The 26,205-nt window shown below is 44.3% G+C and overlaps 1 protein-coding gene across 1 annotated transcript; it reads right to left on the minus strand.

Annotated features, from left to right (window-relative positions):
* Positions 1-1,513: 1,513 nt before the first annotated feature.
* Positions 1,514-25,606, minus strand: ZFYVE1 (zinc finger, FYVE domain containing 1). The gene is given in 12 exon segments (XM_008946276.1): positions 1,514-2,282; positions 2,285-2,349; positions 3,384-3,497; positions 4,016-4,196; positions 4,952-5,122; positions 5,498-5,615; positions 5,720-5,817; positions 6,376-6,484; positions 7,419-7,525; positions 9,578-9,792; positions 11,697-12,201; positions 25,109-25,606. Coding segments are annotated over 12 exon segments (2,355 nt in total). The 3' UTR covers positions 1,514-2,108.
* Between the last annotated feature and the right edge of the window lie 599 nt (positions 25,607-26,205).

The raw sequence follows: 26,205 nt of genomic DNA on the forward strand, positions 1-26,205 counted from the left end.
TACTCACAGAACCCAATACTATCAGAAACATAAAAGCTCTCGTGTACAAAAATAGCAGTGAACTTCACCTTACGGATGTTTTTTTCATTTTGGAAAACAAGAACCCAAATAATCCTCTCAGCATTGTCCAGAGAGAGTAATACCAAGCCTGTTGCAGTTTAAGCACCACGTCAGATTTTGCTTTATTGAGCAACAGCATAAAAAGATTCAGCTCAAGGATAATCAATGCAGAATGGACTCTGCATATTGACAGGTTGCTAAGTTACTAAAATCGCATATATACTAAAAATATTTAGATATTTTCTGTTTGAGTAGTAATTCTGGCTGTGACAAGGGAAAAAAAATAAAACAAAACAAAACGAGACAAGTTGTTGAAACAGATGCCAAATATTTTATACAAGGAATGTCATGGCTGCTTTCTCTTTGTGCATTAACATGGTAGTGAAGCTACATGCATCAACAGCACACAGGGCACAGCCTACAAACCAAGAACACATTGCTCACCCATTAAAAAAATAAAAATACTTTGAAGCACAGTATTATGCTTGATGTGCAGAACGTCTTTTAAGAGAGGATTTCTACCTACTCGTGCCCTCCTTTGGGCAACTGTCAGTTTATGGCAAACTTGGCTTACAAAACATGAGATAGTCCCCAGTAAACTCAGCTGGTACCAAAGGTGTCCTGGAACATCTTCTAAGCCTACTCCAGTGTGTAGGCTGGATGTAGCTGAGGGGCAATCACTTTGCACGTTCTTGCAGAGACAAAGTGAGAGCTGCTTGTTACAAGGAAGAAGTCAGTACGCTTGTTCAGCAGATAAAGTCTTTTATAGCAGTTAATTTAATAATACAGTCCTAAAACAACATGTTGGGCACTCATCTACACAAAAGCACATTTAATAAGCTGGGGAAAAAAATACCACAGTTCCAGGACATTGCATCAAACTCCAGCCACTCCAAGAGGAGACAACTCTGATGTGGTAGAAGAATTCTCGTCTATGTAAGTAAGACAAGAAGGAAGAATTTTAGTCAGTTTAATCCACAATGGTCTCTTACTTCTTATAACTGGAACCACAAATCCACAGTACAAGACAGTATTAGTTAGGTTAAGTGGTGCTTCTGCTAATAAAATCGGTGAATTCATTGCAGTCCTTTAACAAAAGGATGAAGTCCAGTGAGTGCCAGTTGCTAGGAGCAAAGAAGAAAGCTTCCCATTTTCCAGGTGGATTTGTAAGTTCATATTATTAGAAAAAAGATAAGTCAAATCTGTGCAGTTTCTATGCAACCACGTCTGAGAACACAGAGGCTCCAGAAAATCCGGGACCACATAAAAAGTAGGGGAAAAGAAAAGTCATCACAACCCAAACAATCCAAACTTCCTATTTCAGAATTGCCTACGCAACTTGTTCTCTTGTTCTGCTCTGGACAAAACTTAACTGCAACAAGCTGGCAGCGGAACTTGAAGAAAACCTGAGTACATGAGAACATTGCCAGGGAGAGCTCATATCACAGTTCAAACAAACTTGCTAATGAATCTGGCTTTAATCTTCCACGGCCAGAAGTACAGCACCTCCAGACGTAGGGTTGGTTGAATTACTGGGTGTAACTCATACATCAATGCTGGAGATTTCCTGGCAGCAGAGTCCAAACCTTCCTCACAGGACGACTTTGTGATCAGCAAGACATTCCAAAAGAAGAATCAGAAGGCCATAAGTCTGATCCAATATAGTAAGGAGCAACACCATCCATCATTTGAACTAGGAATACTCAAAGCTTCATTAGCCAACCGTATTCTTAATATACTAAATTATACACAGATAGATAGATATATAGATATATATTTTTTTTAATTGGAATAAAATACACTGGATTTTGGTTTGCTCATTTACAAGGGAGCTCCCTCCCTTCCCCAGTTAATTTGAAATTAAAACCTAGAGGCTGAACGTAAGCTCATTCCCAGCGTTCCAAGATGGACAGAACACGAGAGGAGGCCAGAAACTGGACACATGCACTCTGGCTGCAACAGGTTAAGAGGTGAAAGGGAGACCAGATATTTTCATTTGTAACCCTGAGAACATAAGAAATTGCAAGGATCTGGAGAAAAGCCCGGGGTTAAAGGTCACCGGGCTTTTTATTGCAGTTAAAGCAGACTCGGACGGGGTGATCCCATCCCCGGGAGGGGACGGCTCTGCGGCCGTGCGAGCACTCGTCACAGAAGCCCTGGCCGCAGGCCCGGCAGTGGTGCTTGGAGAGCTTGATGCTGAACTCCTTCCGGCAGTTGTGGCAGGGGAGGGTTGCAGGATCTCGTGGTCTGGCACCCAGTACGCAGGGCGGGCAGCGTCCTTCACCAGGCCTGCGGGAGGAGAAACGGGGAGAAGGAAATCCGTGAACACGAGCACGTCAGGGGAAGTCCTCACACGCTGCCGTTAAGGGGAAGGCAACCTACTGACAGGGTAGCTCTGTGCAACAGGCCGTTCTGCCATTCTCCCACGTGCTGCCTCTCTTCAAAGAAATAGATTGTTCCTCATTAAATGGTGGCATCTTCCCTTACTCTGACTCTTCCAGAGGTTGAGACACTTGCTTTTCCCTACCTTCAGTTTCAGCTGTGGCCAAAACGCCACAGTCACGAAACCCAACATTGAGAAACCCATGTACTGTCTGACCTAAGAAAGGGATTTATTCTACCTTTCACTGAGTGGGACAACAAACACCCACAGGGATGCTGGGAGGACACGCTGTGGGCAAAGCAGTGGAAGGATGATCCGCACAATGAGTAAGGAAGTCAGGTCCAACAACAGAAGATTGAAATGTGAAGTCACTTGCTGATCCACCTGAACTTCTACCCAGCACACGAAAGAGCAGCAAACATTCACTCTACTGAGCTCATGACTAAATATTACATCGCCGATCACTTGCCCATCATTACCAACCTGGAGAGCTTCAGATTCTCAGCCCTCCCCTCCAGAAGTACCAAGTGCCAGCAGCATCCAAAAGTTATCCTTTTAAGCAGACACTTAAAAGGCACTCAGCATCTCTGGAAGAAAACCAAACCTAATAAAATGCTTCCTAATTGGCCATTCATTAGGCAACTCCAGTTGGCAGGTCACTGCAGTGATGCACCCAGGGAGCCTGGATAACTCACAGCTTGATGCACAGAGATTTGCACAACAGGGAGAAAAGAGGAGGTATGAACTGCAGGAACAATGTACTAAAAAACAGGAACCATCAAGCAAAAGGGCTACAAGGGGCTGTAGAACTCTCAACCAACAGTGGTATCACAGCAGAGGTCACACAGTCACATGAACCCTTGAAGTTTAATCAGATGTTTTGCTATGTGAAAACAAAGTGCCTCCAGACAAAAAAAAATTCCATCAGAACAGAGCTTACCTAAGGGAATGTCCATGGCTGTCACCACTGCTCCAAGAGTGTTCTGCACAGCTTCCCCCACCTTCCTGGCAATAAGTGTCCCCCCTTCCTCATCTGAAGGCAGTTCAGCTACATCTGCATGACACACGAGTAAAGGGCTCAGCACCCAAGTCCAGCACAATTTCTGCCAAGTTTCAGACAATTTACATTAGCAAAAACCAGCAGCAAACCCAAAGGGCAACCTGAAGCCTCTCCTCAGCCTTTATCTCCCACATGCCCCATCTTGGATTGCCGAGTTTTCACTTTCATTTCAGCAATAATGGACAAAATATACTCAGTCTGCTGAAACAGCAGCATCCCTGCTCTGATGCTAGCACCACCCCATCAGCAAATGCTGAAAAAACAAGTAAAGATCCAATTAGAAAATAATTTTGTCAGAGGGTCAGATATCTGGTAGCTCGTTGCAAGAGTCATCGTCCTGCCAAAAGACACTGAGCTCTTGAGCTTCCCTGCTAACAACCCTGAGCCAAAGCCCAGTCTGAACAGCTCTGTCTACACCCAGTGGGAACAGCTGTGACCCAGAAGCCAGGGACAAAGACTTCAGACTTGACTCTTGCCCAGGGGTAGTTCTGTCACAGGCAACTCAGAGTTACCTAGCTGGATGCCCCTGTTGTCGTAGCAGTTGTCACACACTCGCACTGGTGCTGGTCCCCAGCCTCGCTCAGGCACCGGGCGGGTCTTGGAGGAACAGCCATCACAGAAGCCCTCTCCACAGGCCCGGCAGTGGTGTTTAGTGTCGTTGTCTTTAAAAGGTGTGTTGCACTTATTACAACTCTAATCAGAACAACACAGAGAGAAAAACTGTTAGCTGGATCTTCCTTAACAGAAAAATAGAGAGTAGAATCCCAGGATGGCAAAACTCAAACTGGAATTGTGAAAAATATAGTTGCACCCAAGACTTGGGTGCTGCCCCTAGGGAAGTGATTCAGACAGAGGGACAGTGGTTAAGCCAACAGATAGTTCTGCTGCCTTCATTCACAGCCACCAATAGCTGCAGCCACGTCACGCAGGGCTGAACATTGGGTCTATGGTCTCTGGGGGGTAAGGATTCAGAAGGCAGTTTTCATTGAAGGAGTTATCCATTTCCTGCAAGACACAGGGAATCCTTTCCTAGTTGAACTGTTGGGGCCAGCTTTTTGCATCCAGTATGAAACCAGAGTTTGATCTCTGTACTTATAAAAATAGTACTATCAACTGCAATAGCTGGATTTAAGATGATGATTCTTTGGCTTGAAAAGCAAGTTCATGCAAGACAGAATTTTCTGTGGTACTGCTGAGAGAGCTGCTCACAAAGAGGAGGGAGAAACAGTCCTTAGCAGGGCTGGGCAGAGTCTCTGTTCATATTTTCTCTGGCTAAGTCAAGAAAGGGAAGAGCTGAAAGCATTTCAGTTTACTCAGAATTGTAGGAGAAGGGCTTGCTGCAATAAACCAAGAAGCATCTGGAAACTGCAAAATACTACATTATTTAAGGGATGAGGAAAAGGAGTTTTAGCTATGTAAAGCTTTTCTCTACAGCAGCTGCTACTTACCAGGATCTGAGAGTTGGGTCTCCAGTAAGCTGGGGCAATCTGGTCTGTCAACCAGGAGGTCACAGCTTTTGTGGGTCCCAGGCTAAGTTCAGATACTGATTGTGCCATGAAATTCATCCCATCCAACAAACGCTGAGCTGCATTGTTGTTGTCTTTCAGGAATCCATCAGTCTGGAATGAAATGGATGAGAGAATAAATTAATCGAGAATAAAACTGGGGAAATCCATTTTCTAGATGCAAGTGGCTCTGCAACCCACTGTTCTTTTTAAGCTGGAAAGCAAACAAGAGAAAATATTCACCAGCCCCGCTCTGAAACACAGAGGAAGGTTTTAATGCTGTATCATTCACATGAAGCATTCATAAACTGACAACTTAACCAGTCCAAGACAGCCAAAAGTTGACTGAAGGCCCTTCCAGAGGTTGTTTCAAACAGTAGAGACAGGGGTGAGCTGTGTGAGAAGCCAGCCCACGTTCTCCACCACCGCCCGGGAGAAGCGGCGTGCGCGTGGCTGCGCACGTGCAGTGACCACCCAGCAGCCACTCACCCCTGGCCAGACGTGCTCGATCTCTGTCCTCACGACAGTGTTGACAGGGTCTTGGTTGCCAAACCAGTACTGCCTGCTGCGGTACACCACCCCACAGTTGGGGCACTCAATCACGTACCTGCAGAAGAGGAAGAGGAGTTACCTCGGGGAGGTGCTGGCACTCCGCCGCGCTGGGCGGCGTGGAGGCACCCAGAGCAGAGAGGGCACAGCCGTGGTACTCACCCTGACCAGGCATACTTGGCAAGGCCCAGCCAAGGGGAGTCAGTGGAAGCAGAGGTTTTTGGCACCACACTGACCTCCATCCCTCGTTCGTAACAGGCCTGCGACACAAAGGCTCGATTAAAACTGCATCTGGGGAATCCCACACTCCAGATCTTGCAGCTACTTGGCCACATAAAGCATGTAATTGGCATGTAGTGGTTGCCACAGCAAAGGAAAGCACTCATCAGAACTGATTGAAAAACCAAACCAAAGCCACTGTCAATGATGACATCAGGGAAATATTTCTACAACAATAAAAACCATGATGGCGACTGAGATTTTTCCTGTCTCCTGCACACATCCTTCAGACAAAAACAGCTAATACCAAGCAATGACCATAGGGAAATACAAGAGTACCCACATGAAGTATGTAGGTCAACACCACCCAGGTTGAGAGTAGCTGGGTTCACAATTTAGCTAGCAAGTGACACAGAGCATGGAGAGGTGATGGCCTCTCCAAGCAAAAATACAAGTTCAATGGAGGCTGATTTTTCTTGTCAAGGCATAAGCACCTCTCCCATTTGGAAGATGGAAGAAAAAAGGCACATGCCTGTGATATTCCTCATTTATTGGGCCATCCTTCCTTCTTCAGAGATTGTCCTTGTGTTGCTACCTACCTTGCAAGTGTAGACTCTGTTATCATATTGGTGAGAATATCTGCATCGGCTTTTGGATTCATGAGGGACTCCTTCCTTTGCATGGTTCATGCTCTTCTTACAGCCACACCTGAGCATGCAAAAGCAAACCATGAGCTGATCACTGTTAGATACAGGACAGATGTCATCAAAAGCTCATTTATGTTACTATCTCGCATTTGTATAGGTGTGACCCAAAACCATTTTCACAGCTGTAGACAGAGCAATGACATCATTTATCATCAAAAGGCAGGCCCTTTGGGAGGAGGTGTAGCAACTGTTTCACAGCACAAAGGAGCACCACACAACAGTTCTGAGCAGGAAATGATCACTGTAGCAAATTTAAAATTCCACAGAGAATTTTAGGAAGGACTAACCGAGTTTGGGAATGGACCAGGACAGTTAACACTGCAGCCTTTGCAAGGAACTGCTAGAAATTCTTTCATGAGTCTCAGAGCAGGAACATAGCACTATATCACATTTGAGACAGAACGTTCCCAGAAGCATAATCAATCCTAACATCACACTGCTATAGTACCTCACAGGCTCAGAGCACTGACTGCCACCTTCTGCTCTTCCAGCCTCAATCTCTGGGCTCTTCCCACAGAGCTATGGGCCAAGCTCTAATCCAACCTGGGGCTCCACTTAGATCTAGCCAGTGAACACAGCCCAGGCCCACGATGTGTGCTTTAGGATCATTTATATTATATTTATATTTATCTTAGGTAATATAAATGGCAGGAAAAATCATCAGAGGAGATTACAGAGGATTTCTTTACATGCTCCTTTCTTCCTGCCCTGTGTGCACTGTGGAACAGATGAGGGCAGAACATGTTCATAGCCATAGCCAGAGCAGGCAAAGACCATGCACCCAGCTGGGATGTGGCAATAACAGCCACCCAATTCACATAATGATGTTGTCAGGTGTCAAGATGTCACAGAACCATAGAGCCTAAGTTCTGTGGCTGCAGACCAGGGCAGCGCTGTCTTCTAGAAGCATGATGGTGCATTTCTCATCTACCTACCCACAGCTGAGGCACACAGAGGAGCATGTGAAATATTCATCTGGAAAGAAAGAGCTGTGAGCCATCTGGTCATCAGGGATCTCCCCACTGAACCGGTCACTTAGAGCCTGTCAAACAGAAAAGAATCAACTGGTAAGAGACAGAGCAATGCAGACATTCTATGACAGTGTCTGCAAGCAAAAGTATGGGTTCCTCTACTGAAGGGAGGAGGGAGGGCACAAGGAGACCACACAGCTAACCTGGAAACCAAGCAAGAAGACAATCTTGCACTTGTATGGATGTGACCTTAATGCTTGCAAGGTATTTACTCTTATCCTCTCCTGCTGCCCCTGCTTTGAATTTCACAGTAGAAATAGGTGATAGAAGATTGCATCCACCTCTGTGCATACAACCCCATGCCCCAGATAGCATGGTGCTTGCTAAAAGGGCTTTGCATTCTGGAAACCTCCAGAAGGAAACTCAGGGAGTCATTTCTCACAGTACAAGAGGGCACATTCTTTGTGCCTTAGCTCAGGAAGCACTGTCCTGAGCTTCCCTCTGGCCCCTTGAACAACTGATCTCTGGTGAAACTGCAAGACTGAGACAAAGGGATTTGTTCCCTTTCTTGGAAGCAACTGTTCTCAGACTGATTTGGTCCTTAGCCTTGACACACTTAACTTTTTTACTTCTTTTGGGTGTTATGTTGAAAAAAAGAAATAAAGAAGCATTGGAACAAGGCAGATGGTTAGGGTTTTTCTTGACAGAGATCTCAGAAGGCATATGGTGTAACCGAAACTCTTCCCACCGAGCTGAGGTTACTACAGTGGCTGCCTGCCTTCCTCTTCCTCCCTCTCCCCTCCCACAGAGTGTGTCAGGGTGAGCATCTCTGCTGTCTAACAAGGGTTGACTGCACTTACACACAGACATACATAGATTCATATCTCCCACCACAGTGTCTCTCAGGTAAGATTTCTATGCAGATATCCAATTTCACACAATTTCAAGGAAATTACCTTTTACATCTCTTTCAAGCCTGACTAATATTGGCCAATAGATTCAAAAGTTAGAGGTGGACACAGATCTCAAGCAAGCCCTATCTCCTCAGGATGTGAATAAAAAAAAGTTAATTTGTAGTCAGTACTGATCTGAACACAGCAACCACTTTACTGAATTTAAGTATACTAACAGCTGGATCTGAAACTGGATTACTTGATTATTTCAATAAAGTGCTAGAAATTAAACTGGAATAAACCACTCCAGTTGTTCACCCCTTGCCACACATCTGCTCCCTAATGTAAGGAACCAGGTACATGCCACCCTGATATGTCTCTTCAGCTACCCCAAATGCAGAGTGACTGGGATTATCTGTTCCAACAGCTGTGACCAACCCCAGAGAAGACTGGTAACCCTGCCTTCTGCTGCAGATACACCCCAGCTCTGCCCACCCCTCCCGTGCTCTTCAGGCCAATGAAAATACAATGCTAATCAGGTCATGGTACCAATGTATGGAAACTTGTAGGACAGACTGCAAATTTGAAGACCTGAAAATCCCTCTGACATCCTGGCATGGCAAACCTGTAAGGAAATCACCAGATGCTCTCTCCAATTCCTTTCCTTCAGCCTTCTGGGCTGATGCTGCCCCTCTGAAATGATACATCTTTTGGCTCGATCCCATCTTGCTTCCTAGCTACCAACACATCTCCTTCATCCCTTTGGCCTCCTAGCCCTTGGGTTACACTACACTCAGTGCTAGGCTTTGCCAACCGTTAACTCCCTCCAAGTCTCTTGCATTCCCTCCCCTTGTGCTGAGGCCATCCTTGGGAATTTCACCAGTAACTCCTGGGCCCCTTCTTTGTAAATCACTCCCATTAAGTGCTTGTCACTCACAACAGAAGTTATTTTTTTGTTACCCACTCAGTCTCTTCACAGCTCAGTTTGATTTTCTCTGTTTTGCTCTTCAGCGTTTCTTGACCTTTCAGGGTCTTTGCTAAGGTGGTTGTTTGCCTTAAACTAAAAAAAAATATACCCATCCTACCTGACTGTTACACAGAAATCATCATCTCCATGGAAGATTTATCTCCAGGCATGTGCAAGTCTGCATCTACCTTTAGTAGCTGTGACTGACAGTTGCTAGCAACAGTGATACAACCAGGGATTCTGATGGACTCTTCTCCACTTACTTTTAGTGCCTTGTAGATAACCCCAGGCTGCCTAGGTGAACGTGTGGTATTGTTCTCCAGCTGCTGCTCCACAGCTCGCCTAAGTCCAGAGAAATCCGTTGGGGGATTGTACGTCCTTGTTCCCTTGTAGTGGATTGAGCTGAAAGCCTCAGGAAAACAGCTTAGCTTCCGAAACCGATCCTGAATGAGCTTCTCAGGAACCTCAGAAGGATGATCTATATATAAGAGCATCAGCAAGTATATAAACAACTGATTGTTTAAAATAATACTTAAACTGCACAGTGCTTCCACATGCAACACAGTGCTCGCTCTCCTAATTAAACCTTCTAATACATCTGGAATGCAGTTTTCATGATATTTTACAAGAAGGACAAGAAACAAACTCTTTTCAAAAGCAGTTTCTGTTTTTTCATACACAGCTTTAAATTCTAAGACAAAGTTCCACAGGTAAAATGAGAAACATCAAGGTTTAGAAAGACAGATATGCATAATAAGAAGCAATCTGTGACATAACACAAGGACACTCCATGTCAGCACACTTGTTAGCTCTTCTCACCAGACCATAACTTGGTATAGCTAGTTCTTGCACCTGGTAAGAGGAGGACACAAACCTTACATGCTTATTCTCCATGCCCACCTCCTAAGAAACACCAAACCCTCTGTAAATGGTGAAGCACTCCAGAACTGGCCACATCAGGTCAGACTCCATAGAGCCAACCACATTCTTCTGCCCACTTCTAAATCCCTGCTGTATGTTTCAGAACAAGGCAGGACCCTTCTTCCCTGCCCTAAAACTGCACATGTGTTTATCTCAATTATTCATCGAGACAGATGGTTACAGCTTGCTGCAAATCCACATGCTAAGAGGTTTCCTTCCTATTCCTACCATGATCAGAAGTGATCATAAAAATAGAATGTTTTTTACTGCCCTGACTTTGCACACAACTACCCTTATGGGTCACTGAATCCAACCTGCAGAAAAAGCAGATTCCAACAACTGTGTGAAACTCTGCATTGCAATCAGCAAATTGTATGTAAGGAAAGGAACTGCCTTGGCAGGTTAAAAATAATTTAGAAGTCGCTCTAATAATAGCCAGAAAGAATGCCAAGTTCTTCTACTAGCTCAAGACCTCACTGGTTAGAAAAGCCAAAATGAGAATGTGGGCCAGCAGGGAGCTGCTGGGGTATTACACAGCAGAAGACTCCCAGATGTTCACAGACAGCAGGACAGAGCCTCAGCCGCTGCAGGCCAGTTCATTAGGGCTCCTGCTCATCAAAGCATCAGAAATGGACAGGATGAAGAAAGGTTTCATCATGCCTTTTGAAGCATGGAAAAAATGAGGCCAAGAGAAGAAATTTAGATCCCTATTACAGTCAAAACCAAAACGTGCTGTGACTCCCACAGGACAGCACATCCCACTCACACATACAAACAAAATACAGAATTTAAGTATGTGTATTCCAGTATGACATGAGACAAATTAAAAGTACTGACGAAGAACACTGAAGATGATGAGAATAATGGTGTGCCAGACCTGCTGCTTTCACCATATCAGATACTTTCACAGAGAAAAGCTGTGTCAAACCATCAGCTCTGTGCCACCACAACTTCAGTCCCAACCTCACACCGGCCCCAGAGCAACGTTGGTCCAGAGAACGCAGCAGTAGTGTGAGGGCACTGTAAGTATTGACGTTCATCGATTTCATTATCCTTGCTCATCCTGGTTTCTCCACAGAGCATTATTTTAGTTTTTTTGGCAACAGGATACTCCGTATCCTTGCCAAAACCCCAGGCTCTCTGAGTTTTCACCCTCATCTGCCATATCACCCATACTCATGATCTTGTACAATGACCCCTCTTGTGGCTGGCAGAACTCTCATCATGCCTAGTCAGTGCCAATGTCCAGCTGGCTAAGAGGATTATTCTGGCTGATCTGGGATAGTCAGATGGCCATCAGGGAATGCTCTGCTATTTCCATAGCCTGGCTGGAACAAGTGAGAGCAAAACCCAAGCCCTACCTTCTACATGGAAGTACAGAACGCCTAATACTGAGTGCAAGCTGGTAATTTATAGATAGGGTTTAGCACATTGCAGTTCAGTTTCTTGCTGCCTACTCACCAGAGCCCAGTAGCTTGGTGTACACAGTCTCGTGAAAGATGATGACACCCGGACCCAAAGTTGACAGAGGAACATCTAGGCCACAGCGGGCTGTGGTAGCTTTTAGCTCCTTGGTGAAATGTTTTAAATAAGCCTCCGAGGCATCACCAAGGAATTTGAAGAGATCATTGTGGAGCCTGTCAGCACGAGTACGGTAGATGACAAGGTCAGAGATGGCCAGGACCTTCAGCAGCAGCCGTGTTCTCTGGCTCAGGTTCACAGTGGCCCCCAGGAGGCCCTCTGTATCAATGACCACCACTCTGCGGACAGGATCATAGGCTGCCCAGACTCCAACTGTACAAGACTCTTGGGCTGGAGACGTCTTGAAGACTTCCCGGCCATAGAAGAAAGTGTGGTTAAGGGTGTGAGACTTGCCATCCCCCGTGTTCCCAAAGATGGACACTACCTTTAGATGCTGGTCAGGACTGCAGTCCAGTTTCTTAATAAAGTCTTCTTCATTCCTTACCTTAAAAAAAAAAAAAAAAAGAGAGGAATATTATAACTATGCAACTGGAGTAGAGAACACTGAAAACACAGCGGGTTTCAGGATTCATATGATTAATGAGAGTGGTAACTTCCTGTTCAGGTTTCATCACAGGAAGTCCGAGGCAAAATATCAGCAAGCAGCTTTGTAAACACATACACATCACTGGGATTCAGGCTGTTCTATCACGTAGCTGGTTTGGAAGTGATACCTCACTGTGATTACTTGTCTAGTGAAACCTCTGGTACCTCACCACATTCTCTGAGGCAGTCCTTTCAGAAGGGACCAAAATCCTACTTCCAAATCGGCCAGAACTACTACTTGGAGCATGGCAGACTCTCTCAGTAGCACTGGTCACCTGAGAAGCATCCAAATTCAGGTGTAAAACAGAGGAGTGCTGTTGTCACCTTAATTTGCCTTATCTACCTGCTTAGAGAGAAAAAGCTCCTCCTGTGTGGCTCTGCTGCATCTATCCACAGCCAGGGGCTCCCAGACACAGCCCATCCTGCCTCCACTGCTCTCCAGCCAACAGACCCTTCAGCTGGAAGGAGGGGCAGAGAAGAAAGGAAAGTTGTGCACTGGAGTCAGGTGGTTGAAGGAGGTCAAACTAGCTTTTACAGAAGTGCCACAGCTACTCCATGATTCATTTCACAACTTACTGTATTGTGCCTTCATTAAAAAAATCAAAACAAAACAACCCCAACCAATCCAACCAACCCCAAAAAAATCAACTAAAAACCAACTCAGCCAACCAACAAAACACAAATCCCAAACCAGAAGCGAGTAGACAGCCTTTGGCAAGTAACTTCTCTTTGGCTTCACAAAGACTAAGTGACAAGCATCATGCTATTTAGGTTAGAGAATTGGGCATTTTCTGTTCAGATAGTAGAGCAACCAAGCAATGGAACAGGTTAGGGCTCAGTACGAGAGCCTGCCTTGGTTCTGTTGCAGAATACAGCCTTGGCTTTCAAAGGTTTTGTGCTTTTGACAATGGTTATCACTCGTTTTTCTTCTGACAGGTTTTATCCACATGGTATATGACAGTGAAGAATGACAGAGGCACTTTTTGAGAAGGATTAAATTCACCCCCTCTGTCATGATTCCCTCCTCAAAGAATCCCCCTCAGCTGAAAGGAGAAGGGCTTCCATCCCCTCTTGTCTGCCTCTCAACTTCTGGAAGCTCCTTGGCTCTTTCCCCCCAACAAGTACAGCTGGAAGGTCTCATGACTCACGATCCACAGAGGCCACGAGGTAATAAATGGTTTCTTTGAACAAGTTTATTCTTAGATCAGCAAATTAGTTTAAGGCTCAGCCAGCCCCATTTGCTCTGGTCAAATCTATCAGCAGCATTTAGGCTTTGAAAGAAAAGACAAAACAGCCAGTATGCCAAAAAATAACCAGTATGCCAGACTGTGGTTGGGAATAGTGTTCAGAAAGAATAACTGGACTCTGGCAGCTTCTCAGGGACTCAAGACATTCAAGGCAGTGTGGAAGGAAACAGAGAAATCAAAATGCTACAGAATCTTTCCTGGTGTCTGTGGGAGACCATCAAGATACACTCAAGTTACAGGTGCACAAGGAGAGGTTTGCTTTTGGGGCAGCTGTGATTATTCACTTGTCATCAGGAAAGTAGTTTAGATGATAGATGCAGTTTCACGTAATGTCCCTAGAGATGTCTCTGTGGATGAAGAAGTTCTTGGTTCCTGGGATAGCTCCTACAAACATTCACAGATTTGATAATACAATAAAATTATGGGTACATAAGCAAAAAGGGATATGGTAATTTCTTCTCCAGATTGTTTCATTCTTAACCCTTGCCTCCCAAACTTCTTACCTTAAGGGTGACAGACCCTCTTTCTGCCAGAGTCAGTGGTTACACACTCCCTGGACAGCACAAAGAAATCTCAGTCTTTGTACAGCTGCTTAAGTATTGGCAGCACAACTAATAACTGAGGTCTTTTAGGCAGCACTGGTTATAATTCTGGTATTGGTTTGAGAGTTTGTGGAAAGCAAGCTGAGCCAGTAATGTCAGAAGACACAAAGGACACCACAGGGATAAGGGTAGCCCTGCAATGCATTCCCACCAGTAAGAAACAGGAGCTCAGCTAATGCAGATGTCCACACCACCAGCCTTCTTTCACATTCAATGTGCTTTACCAGCTGCTGATACCAGGGCAACTCCTTGTGGGAAGAAAAGCTGGGCTGCTGAGCCTGGCAGAAGAAAAACTGGTTCCAGATCAACAATCCAGATCGCTCCAGCAGAAAGGTCACACCAAGTATCAGACCAGAGCCCCAGAGCACTGAGCTGTTACCCACTTCTAAGGCTCTTGGCTCTTTCAGACTTCCTTGCAAGACAGAACTCAGGAGTGATTCAGAAGTCACCCAGGAGCACAAGAATACACCAAAGTCCAGCAATTCCAACAGTGTCGCAGAGGACTGAGTAAGGACTGAGAGAGCTTGGACATGAGAGGAGTACAGGTTTCTAGACATGTCTTAGCAGCTCTCAGTAGTCAGATGTCAAAGGACTTGGCAAGCAGTGGTCACATCTAGATGCTCATGTTTGGTAGAAAACCACTAGACCCACCCTCTAGGAGATTGTTGAACCGCTTTGTGAACCCAGTCAGTTTTGGATCCTGCAACATCCTGTTACAATTTGGGGAGGGGAAAAAAAAAAAAAAAAACAACACCAAACCCACCCCAAACCCTTCCTTTTGTTGAATCTGAATTGGGTGTTCCTTGCTCTTGTGCACTTGTCATCTCTAACCACTGCTGAGCACAGGGATGAAACTCTCACAGCACCATCCACAACAATCCCCATGTCACCAGTCAAATCTGCTTCCCTCGAGCAAGTTCCTTCAAGACATTTAAAGTCAGAGCAGGTGTAACAAGTGTCAGAATACTAATCCCCATTGGGCTCTAGTCCTGCTTCTCCACTCTGCTTCTCAACTCAAAAGAAATTTGTATGTTATCACCTTCTACTGCACAAGCATAGGACTTCATGTGTCCATAGCTGCGTCCGCTCCCAAAAGCTCTGCATCTCTGGCATGAACAGCAGAGGGTAAATATGAAACCTTCCTTAAATCCCACAAAAATGTCAATTAAGAATGAAAACTTTGTATGTCTAACCTAATACAAGAGGCATATCTCTCCAGCCCCCTTCTCTGTTTTGCCATTTCCAGTATCAGATTCATTTGCACTTTTGTTATAGCTCTTAGAAGGAGATTCTCTTCTATAACAAATAGTTTTTACTCCATCATAGGTTAGAATCCTGGTTAGCCTTCTTTTATAGTTTTAACTACACTTCTGTTAGCAGTTGTCATCCAGCTCCCCATGCAGGCACACCACTCAAGCTGAGGTGAAATGAAGGTCTAGCAGAAAAACCAGATAACTTTACAGCTAAAGTCCTCTCTAAGGAGGACACAAAAACACACATGATGCTGCTATGGAAAGCATTTAGCTCTGAAGCCTCCCTGTCACCCATACTTGGAAATTTATTATACCCAGCATAAGTTTCCTAGATCCAAGCCATAATAAAAGTAGAACAGTTTAGGAAGAGACCAGAAACAAAAACTGCTAAAATGGAATGCCTGCCTGTGAATTTCTTGGAAACAACATTATTAAAACAGTAACATATTAAAAGCTTAGAAACAAAATCCATAAAATAGAACAGAGTTTCCAATGACCGGTACTCACACAACTTTAAATCAGCCTCCAGGCAAAACAAACACATTAAGAGAATCAGACATTTTTACTAGTTTCCTCCTTTTAAAACTCTTTCTGAACCCTTTAAGGCTTGCTAACGTCCATGGAAGCAGTGCACAAAGCCAGAGCTGTGCCACGACAACACAATAGCCCCAAACAAAAATCAAGACTACTCAGCACAGTATTCATCAGAGAGCCTTCATTTGCTAGTCCCAGACTGTCATTTTGCCTTATGCTGGTACTTTTGTTGTTTTGAGATCTTACTCTTTGCTTAACCTGATTTTAACAGAGCATTTTTAATAACTAAAATACATTTTCTGTAATCAAGAAAGACACCATCATATAAATAAATTCATGAGTCATTAGACTTGTCTAACAACCAGCACATGACAATGTCTTCTGATACAAAACCAGCACAACAAAGAGGATATAAATTTAACACACTTTTCAACAAATGGAAAAAATAAGCTACAAGATTTGTAACAGCACATGCAAATACATGCCAGCACAAAATTGCAAACATCTGAAACAAATCAGTCTTCAAGTACAAGTGGTCAAAACAATCAAGTGAAAAAAAAAAAAAAACAACCAAAAAAACCCACCTATTTCCCTTAAAGCATTACTTAACCCTGGCAACAGGAGCAACTCTGCTCACTGTTCGGAAAACATTTTAAAAGGATAATGCTCACAAGAAGTCAAACTAACACCTGAAATCAGAGGGAGGAACTGCAAAGCAGCTAAAACAAGACCTGCGACCTTTTTTAAGCAGCCCTGAACTTCTAAACCACAAAACTGAGACAACTTTTGGTAACTGATCTTAAGGACAGAGTATCATATCAATCATTAAACCTGGAAGCAGAACAGATCTGCCAGACCTGCCCACCTTGACACAGACCAGCTCTTTATGACACAGCTTCTAAACTTTGGTGGCTGTGTTTTAGCTCTAAAAATCTGAGCTCTTATCCAGGGGTAGATTCACACAAAAGTCTCATGGGTGCAAGCCCACACCCCCAGGCCCTACTGTTAGGTCATTACATCAGAATTTCAGTGTACACTGAAAACAAACGAGAAAGAAACCTATAATGTAATTTCTTCCTTTACAATCTATAAGACAAATCTGAGAAGAATAACCTGCACCACAGCACAGTGCTGCCACCAAAATACACATCTCTGCAGAGCTCCTCACAGTCACCCCAGGAAGGGCAGTGAGTGCAGGCAAAGAGAGGCAGCTGGCTTACCCCAGCAACTCAAGTGCAACAGGCTATCCAGAAAGCAGCTGAAAGACCCTGCTTTTGCCCCAGGAGACAATTTTGTTGATATTCCCAAATTCTCCTTGCTACCAAGTGAGAAAGAGGATTGGGGAGCTCCTTGGGAAGAGGAGAAACTCTGCTATGAAACCCATGACATCAACAGGGCCATAAGAGGAGCCCTCGACCATCATAATTCAAACCTGCTTCTGCTAAGATCACAGACTAATTCAGGCTGAAAGGGACCTCAGGATGTCTTTACTCCTTCCCAGCTTTTAGAAGCCTCCAAACAAGAGAGAAGATTTTGATCATAAGCAGGTGCTCAAGAAGAGGACCTTGAGAGGTACTCAAGGCTCACTTGTAAACCCAAGCTCTAGTTTCCTACCTTAGTTTGTATTCTGTACCTTTTCTTCTGCATGATTTAGCATGGAAAATATCATTCCTGCCCTTACTCGAGTCTTCTACATGCAACTTGAACCCCATAATTCAATTACATAGATGTATTTGATAGAGAAATAAGTGCCCCTAAAACACATATTTCCTAAAAGTGTGATAAAGAAAAGCCCTAGCAGAGTAGAAAAGAAAGATTCTCATAACCTTTCTGAGGAAAAACCCTGCCTCTTGTCCACTGCACAGAGCCACCAAGGTACAGTAGTAAGCTAAATAGTCATGTCCACACCTGCTAGTCAGTAAGCCTGGTGCATGATAGCACACATACTGCTTCTCACCCAAAGACAGAAGATGTGGGTAAGCACTGGATAGTGGGAGGCAGACACTTCAGAAATTAGACTTCATTAGTTATACTGCTCAAACTGTTACTTGTTACTATGTAGCTTGGGAGGTGTTTCCCAAAAAGGGCTGTGTCAAAAACTGAGTATGTCACACCAGTAGTTACAATCTGGTATTCAGGAGCAAATTATTAATCATTGACCCAGCAAAGACTTAAATGTCATTATTGTCCTCAGCAATCTCCGAGGCTCCAGCCAAGCTGACAGTAGACATCAGCATTTTCAGGATCAGAGCCTCAAGCCCAAACTGAGTGACTTGACACCAGATGCCACATAAAGGAGGGGACAGACACATCCTAAGGATTTAAGGTTAGATTCCAACACTCCTCCTCAGCTTCAGCTAGTTTTGATCTTATTCCCCATGCTGGGTGCACGTCTGGCTCAACCACAGGAAAGCTTTTTGTGTTGGGGATGTTTCCTAACCTGAAGGTTTTGTACTTGCTCATTTGGCTTCACTGCAGTACCACCCATGGGTTCTGCTGAGGTTTGTTCTGTGAGGCTCTGTACACACCCAGCAAAACAGTGACCCTGAATTGTGTATCTACTTCAGACCAAAGCCTGCTCCTTCCCACAGCTCTGGCAAAGGAACTCAGGGACAGTGTTTTCATGGGTTTGTACAGACCTTAACAGAATGAACCTCAACAGGGCCTACAGGTCTGAGGCCCATGGTCTCTTTGAGGAAAGAATCCTGTAATAGATAGACAAGAGTCAAATCCTTAATAACCCAAACCAAGAAGACAGACCCTATTTCACAGGTTTTAGCATAGTGGTGGAAAAAACATTAAGGAGATGGAAGGTAACACAACTTCAGTGGACTCCTCTCTAACCCAAGAGGCAATATTGCCTGAAATACTGCTATTACCAGGTAAGTTCTCCTTGTAGATGACAGCCAAGTTATGTGAAATCGCTGAAAAGCAGAAATGAGAGTAGAGAGCCCACTAACCTATTTGTGAGCTGAAAAACTACACTTACAAGAACTCACAAGTAATGACAACTTCAAGGTAAATGCAACTGCTTCAGAAATAACACTAATTCAGGAGTGTCACTTAACTCTTAAAAAGAACAGTAAGCAATGAAGCAGAATTCATTATTCTGTACAAGTATCTTCCAAGCTCCCCACGGACCTTGATTTGGCTGCCAGTTACCACCCCAATGTCTGCAGCAGCAGAGACCACATCAAGTGAAGAGACTTGCCCAGGAGACAGCAAGTCAGTGAGCAAGTTCATGCTGTAACTATTAGTTCTCCTCAATACTCAGGGTAACTAGATTACCTGTGCAGACACACCACTGTCCTCAGAACAGCATGGGGCATTGACAAACTCACTTCTATTACAGTTCTGCTCTTCCTAGAAAATAGTGACCCTGCTTATTCTCCCAGCTGCAGGGGGTTTTGACAGGCAGGACAAAGGACTGGGCAACTTCTGCCTTTATGCAATCCTACTGCAAAGCATCCTATTCCTCAAATAAAACAGTAGGGGATTCCAGAGTGGCCTGCTACCAGCTCCTCTCACCTGTGACATGCTGTCCCCTGCTCCCACACCTGCACTCATGTCAACATGTGGACAAGGGAGGCAGGAAGCAAGCAAGAGATTTGATTTCAACTATGGCCCAGGAGAACTGTATCATGAAGAAGGTGCAACAGGAGCTCCAGGGAAAAGCAATATTTATTAAATGGCTATGTTCAAATTAGCCAAGAGTCAGCCTGAGACTGTGCATTTGTTGCATGGATGGCTCCTCTCCCATCTTCTAAAAATACTCTTCAGAATATTGGTGTATGTCCAGTGGAAGAAAGAACACTCCTAACCAGCAACTGCTAAGTAGTGTTTCTACTACTTTCTTCCGAGGACAGCAAACCACTTTATTTCAGTGTAGGAGAGCAAACTGCAAAACAGATAACAGACTAGGATGGGAGAAATACAGAAAAACAGCAAAGTAATAACAGAAAAATTCCTAGAGTGTAGGACAGCAAAATCCAAAAAATCCTTTGGCCAGAAAACCTCTCTGAAGCACAGAGAGGAGGAAAACTCATCAGCAGCACAACAACAGTGATGAGGGACAGAAGTTACATATCCTGATCCAATGGATCACACTGACCTAAAAAACTTTGGCTCTTTCTACATTTCTTTTTCCTTCTTTACATCCAGGGTAAATATACCAGATGTGACTCTTCACTTACAGGACAGGGACTAAAATTCCCAGAAGCTTCCAGCTGACTGTGCTACCTTAAAGCACAAAAAAAAAACCCCAAAACCCCAAAAAACACCCAAGCATATTTGCCCAACAGCAAATCCAGCAAGAGTGTCATAAGAACCAGCACTACTTGCTAGACAAATGTTTTCCTACTACAGAGGCAAGCAGTAAGACTTAAGAGATCATACTTGACTAGAGAAAGCATTCCTGATGACTCTCCATTTGCTCATCCCTAGACTTGGGCCAGGCTCAAATAATTAGGTAATAAGGAAAAAATCATACTATTATCATCAGGTTTACAGTGGGAGTGAGAAAAGCAAGCAGCTAGCATCACTGAAGAGTTATCACTCTGTACGTGTAACTTTTTACAAGAGAGAAGAAGAAAGGGAGCTCATAGTGGGTGTCCCAGGGGAGGCCCAGTCATAAACGTATGTTCCTCTCTCCCACATAAAATTATACTGCTGTGGATATTATTTTTGCAACTAGCTAGAGGAAAAACTTTCTCTTCTTCCTGTCTGCTTAGCAGGACAGGCTACAAAGTCAGTGCCTTTTATTTTTCTTTGCAACGCAGAGGTTGGGTAATTTCTTGTGACAGAGCTGGTTCCTGGTCAGAGAACAGTGAACGTTTTAAGGCAGACTAACAATCAAGCATGTCCCCTGTTTTCTGGGGTCAATGAAAGACTTTCCCTAGTGCTGAGTCCTTAATTAGGGCTTTGGACAGAGTGTTATCATAGAAGCCACTAGTGACGGCTCCAACCAAGTTCTGATCCTGTGGTAAGAACTCTCGACATCTGTTCCCCAAGATAAACATACCAAATTGTTGCTCTGTGTTGGTAAGGACTTCTCCTCTACCTCAGAAGTAGCAGTAAATAGATTTCACTGTCCAATGGATACGTAACTCTCTGCTTTATGCTGAAGAGCTCGATTGCAAAGGAGTTGTATAAAGACAAGGAAAAAAAATTAATACTGTTCCAGAAAGTGCACAAACATAACTACAAGAGACAAAGACAGATGAGTGGAAAAGTTCAAGAGACAGTGAGACAGTATCAGGACTTAAAACTACTACCCTCACCCAAGTCATGTTTTTATGTTGTATTTTGCAGTGTTTTTCTTAATACATCCATGAGTACTGGAGAGTCTTTAAAAAGACCAGTGATTTGATTCTGAAGGTTCTTAAGAGAAGTGCCTTCTGCATGCAAGGGGCAGCACTAGTGACAGCACAGTCACATGATGCTTGTTTGAAAATTCAGCAAGGTAGAGACAAGAAAGGAAAGCTGACATCTTGACAGAACAGATCAGGAGATTCAGCTGGAGGATTTACACACACAAAAAAAAGCAGCATGCAGTTTGAGCCTGACATGGCAAAGAAGAGACGTGGAAGATGCAGCCAGAGCAGTGACAAGACCAAAGCAATTGCCTGAGGAAGTAATCCCCACAGTATCATTCTGAGCAGATGTGAGCAGGGAAGATAGACAATGTCAGAGGCAATTAACAAACAGATGCTGCACTTATCAAGAACATTTTGATGGAAGTCTCAGCTTCAGACACGCAACAGATAAGGCCAAAAGTTTAATACTGTGTGAATAGAAACTGCCTAACACAGCCTGAGAAAAAGGACCTAGAATGGGATCTAAACTGTGGGTGATGCCAATCTGTAAAACATGCACAAGATTCATTTTCTGATAAAGAAGTCAATAAGGTCTTATGAGGGGTGATAAGTCCTGGAAGAAGAAAAGGAAAATTTGTAGTGTAGGTGAAGATGGCTGGGAACTAACTCATAACAGTCACAAAGCATTACACTGAGTGGTGAGACAGCTGGGGCTGGACTCCATGAGAACAACCCCTCTCTCTGGTTCTTCCACAGACCTGCAGCACAGACTTGGATTTAACCTTTAACAGCACTTCTGTAATGTGAGATAACCAACCTCTTTATGAGGTGTGCAGATATAGCACTGTTATGATGATCACAAAGAAGCTTGTATTTCAGAGATATGAACTTCAGCTACCATCAGTTCTCCACCAACAACTGCTTCAAAAGATGAGGTTTAAAACAGGACCTTTCCTGACTACATGGGTTTGAAATAAACACATGAAGTCCTCAGCTTTCAGAGCTTCTGGTTGTCTCTGCGAAGTGCAAAAGGCTCCAGACTAGCTTTGAGCAGGCCAGCACATCTGTACAACATGGCACAAAGACAATTATGCAGATCTCCTAATTATCATAGCTGTGTCAGTGCAGTGATGAGCCCAAGCTGAGAATCTCCACCTCTCAGCTAAACTAATTTTCTCAGGCACAGCTCCTTATGGATTAATCTACATTGCTTCTGGATCTGGAACGAGCTCAGCCATTGCTTACACACTATAACTGCCCTTCAGTTTCAGAGCTACCACCTCCATGGTGCCAACAGGAACAATGAGATGAAACATGACCACTTGAGGTTAACAACTCCACGTTCCAAAGGAAAGTAAAAAATAAACCTCTTTGCCTTGTGTTCCCATCTCATTGAACCACTTTCAAGTCAGAGGCTTGTAAACATATATACATCAATGATTATCTCCATCTGTCGTGTTTCCTCAGCAGTGTAACTAGTTCTGCCTAATTTTATAGCACTAGTAATTAGCATTGCTATGGCAGAATCTACCACTGACAGCAAGTCAGCAGTTTCCTCTTATTTCCTAACTAATGCAACAATCTTCAAGTTCCAAAGGTCAGAAAACAGGTGGTTAAAGACAGCTGGACTCCACAATTCTAATAAATCCTGTCTGCTCAAACATAAAAAGCTACACATCCTCAAACTCTGAACCTCCACATTTCAAGTTATCACTATTTTGGCATTTTTGGACAAAAAGATTGGTTTAAATAAAGAACATCCTAAGGATTTCTCCCCATGTAATCAGCAATACTTTTGCTAATGACACGCACAAGAGATAAGACTGATTACTTTCCTATAGCTAAACTGTCTGTTTAACATTATCAAGAGCAGAAGATGCTACAGAAGATGTCTTCAGAACCAGCTAGTCATCTGACAGCCCTCTCTAAATAAAGGTCCTCATGCTCACTACAATAGCAAGCACATTTTAAGTTTCAGCTGCCGAGAAATATTTTTATTGAAAACTCCCAAACTGCTTTGACACTGGCTGTGAGATGAATACATAAGTATTCAGCTATGAGGAAGAGAAGATCACTCCAGACAGAAGAGCTCTGCATCAATATCTTTACAGAAGATCATTTTTTAAGAGCTTTTTCAACCCTGCTCTGATCAAATTGCTCTGATCAGATAAAGGACCGTTGCTGTCCCAGTAAAGATCTTGGCTTTATTGCCCATGACATTTAAATAGCAATGTGCTTGCTTGCAAGAGGCAGCCAAAAGTCTACCTCAAGAAGGCTTGCAGATCCAGGAGTATAAAGATAACTTAAACCAGTACAGCCACAGCTTGTGAGCAGCGTTCAAGGACAGCCCCATTCTAAGGTACTTCAGAGCCTGCTCTAATGGCTAGATGATTATTGAAGTCTGCATCTTAAAGCAAGAGTTGCAATCTGCCATGAGCTACAAGGAAACGTTGGGGTGCTCAGGGGAGGCACACAAACTTCAGACTGTTACTACTCCTGAAACTCGATCACTCAGTTTACAGTCACCCGTGTCCCGGGCAGTGTTTTCTCTCTCAGTCCATCAGGACTGCCATCCTTTCCTCCCTTGCCTCTCCAAAAGCCACCAGAATCTGTCATTCAGAACAGCTGATCTGACAAAAGCATCACCCAAGTATTTGCCATCTATTCTGTATTATAATTACAGCAAACACCCCTCTATGTACAGATACACACATAGATAGACATATACACTCCTCTTCAGTATACTTAAGTCACATCTCCTTGCAACGCATGGCAGACACATTGACTGTTACTATGATGGATACAAATCCCTAATCTACCAACAATCTGAGTATCATCACAATGTTTTTTACCACTGGTAGCATAAATATGTTAAATTAGAGCAACCATGTACCGACTCTTCAGGTGACTACATATTCTTTTGCAGTCTCCTGAATAAGATTTAACGTGAAGGACGCAAACTGGAAGCCAGAAGACAAAGCTGAATTTGCAGTTGTGTAACTAACATGCTCTGTGACTTTCATACATTGGTGTTTTTACATTTGTAAAGTATTTTTAAGTTGTAAAGTACTTACACTCACCAAACATAAGGGCCAAGAGAGGAGTTGATTAACCGTGTATATTGAACGCTAGACTCTCTAAAATAAAGACTCCTAAGAGGCTATTTGTAGTCAACTAATATTTCTGTCATTCCTATCAGCATGCCTACCCCAAACTGATGGCAAATCTGCCCCTCTTTCAGCAAAAAGCTAACACGGAATGCTATTTGTGAAAAGCAATAGAGCATAACCACAGAGCCTTGGGTGGTACACTTTGGCTCTGTATTTCTGCTTTATCCTATTCTTAAAAATCAGATGGCTTTACTGATGCTAAGAGGGGGCAGCAGGGGGCTGTAGGTTTTGCACAAGCACTGCTTGGTGCAGTGCCCATTCGTGGTCATAGGGTAGGAGGTTGGCTGCCAGCACGCCCATTTACAGGGCACCTACTGCAATACTCCTAGTTCAGTTTTGTTCAGGAATGATCAGCATCCTGCACAGAGAGCTCTTATCTTAGCTGTATGTGTCTCAGCACAGAGTCAATTCTCTCACCAGCTTCGCTTACCAAGCCTCTTAGAGGAGGCTCATGCCACACGCAAGCATTTAATGAACTTGACCTTTCGAGGAACTTGTGAGCAAGGCCGCTCCAAGGCACTGTGTCTTTTTGGCCTAGGATACTCCCTCAGAGCCACTCAGCTGGCTGTCCTCATTTTGTTAACATTGCTGCCTTCAAGTATTAATCATGCATCACAGCAGCCTGTTGGACTAAGAGAGAAACTAGAGGACCTCGCCCATTCTAACAAACCACAGCAGTTCTTACCTGAATCTCCTCAGTTTCATCCACCAAGAGGAAACTCACAACTTTCTCTGTCATCTTCCTTCTCTTGGCCTCCTCATCCATGCCCTCCTCCTCGTCCTGCTCTTGGGCTTTGCCGGCATGGTACACAGTGACAGGGTGCTTCCTCCTGTTCCCCCCGGAGTGCGTTCTCTTCTGACACTCCGTGCAGAGGTTGATCTTGCACACCTGGCACCTCACCGCTGCCGCCTGCCTCGAGCCCGTCATGCTGGCGTGCAGGATGTTCCCGTTGGCCCCTCTGCAGGAGTCACAGTAGGGGACGTGGCCGGGTCGGATACGGGTCCGCTCGTGGTTCCGCAGCCTCTCCGGCTGATGCAGCTCTTCTTCACAGCGCTGGCACTGCAGGCTCCTGCACTCGTCACACTCAAAGATTGCTTCATCTGTCCCACTGCAAACATAGCTCTCCTGGCACAGCAGTGTCGTGTTCTGCCCCTTCTCTGCAGTTTGTGTGTGGGCGCTCATCTTCAGATTCTTTTTTTTAAAAGCAACGTTTTTCCCTCCTGTTCCTGTTCTGAACGCTGCTACGTGTAAAAGTCAGTTGCAAATTTAGTATTTTCACAGGGGAAAGAAAAGAGGAATTATGTCCGTGCTCAATTTTAAATAATTTATAGATGTTTCTGTAAGGTTCATACACTGCCTCCCTGGGTGAGTCTTCTTAAGCACAGGTGAAGTTTTCTTTCTCCAAAATAAACACTGTGGCTGGTTTCATGTGTCGCTATACCCAAGGGCCGGCATACATGCTTCCTCTGCTTAGCTGTGTAAGGTGTTTTCAGTGACCCCAGGCTGGTGTATTTCAGCAGACAGGGCGAGTAGCTCCCCGAAGCAGAGGTCGCAGGGAGGCAGCTGGTGAGACACAGAGGCAAGGCGGGCATCAGAAAAGCACAAGTGCAAGTAACACGGACACAAACACACACAGAGGACTGTGTCAATACTAGAAAATTCTCTGCTTTCACTCCCCAGCTAAGCTCCTCCTTCAGAGTTCACAGTATTTATTTGCAGGGGATTTCCTGATGCGCTTCCCCCGATAAACACAAACCCGCTCGCCCTGCGGGCTCCTTCCA

Source organism: Merops nubicus, unplaced genomic scaffold (genome assembly GCF_000691845.1).
Source record: "Merops nubicus isolate BGI_N331 unplaced genomic scaffold, ASM69184v1 scaffold47978, whole genome shotgun sequence".
Classification (NCBI taxonomy): domain Eukaryota; kingdom Metazoa; phylum Chordata; class Aves; order Coraciiformes; family Meropidae; genus Merops; species Merops nubicus.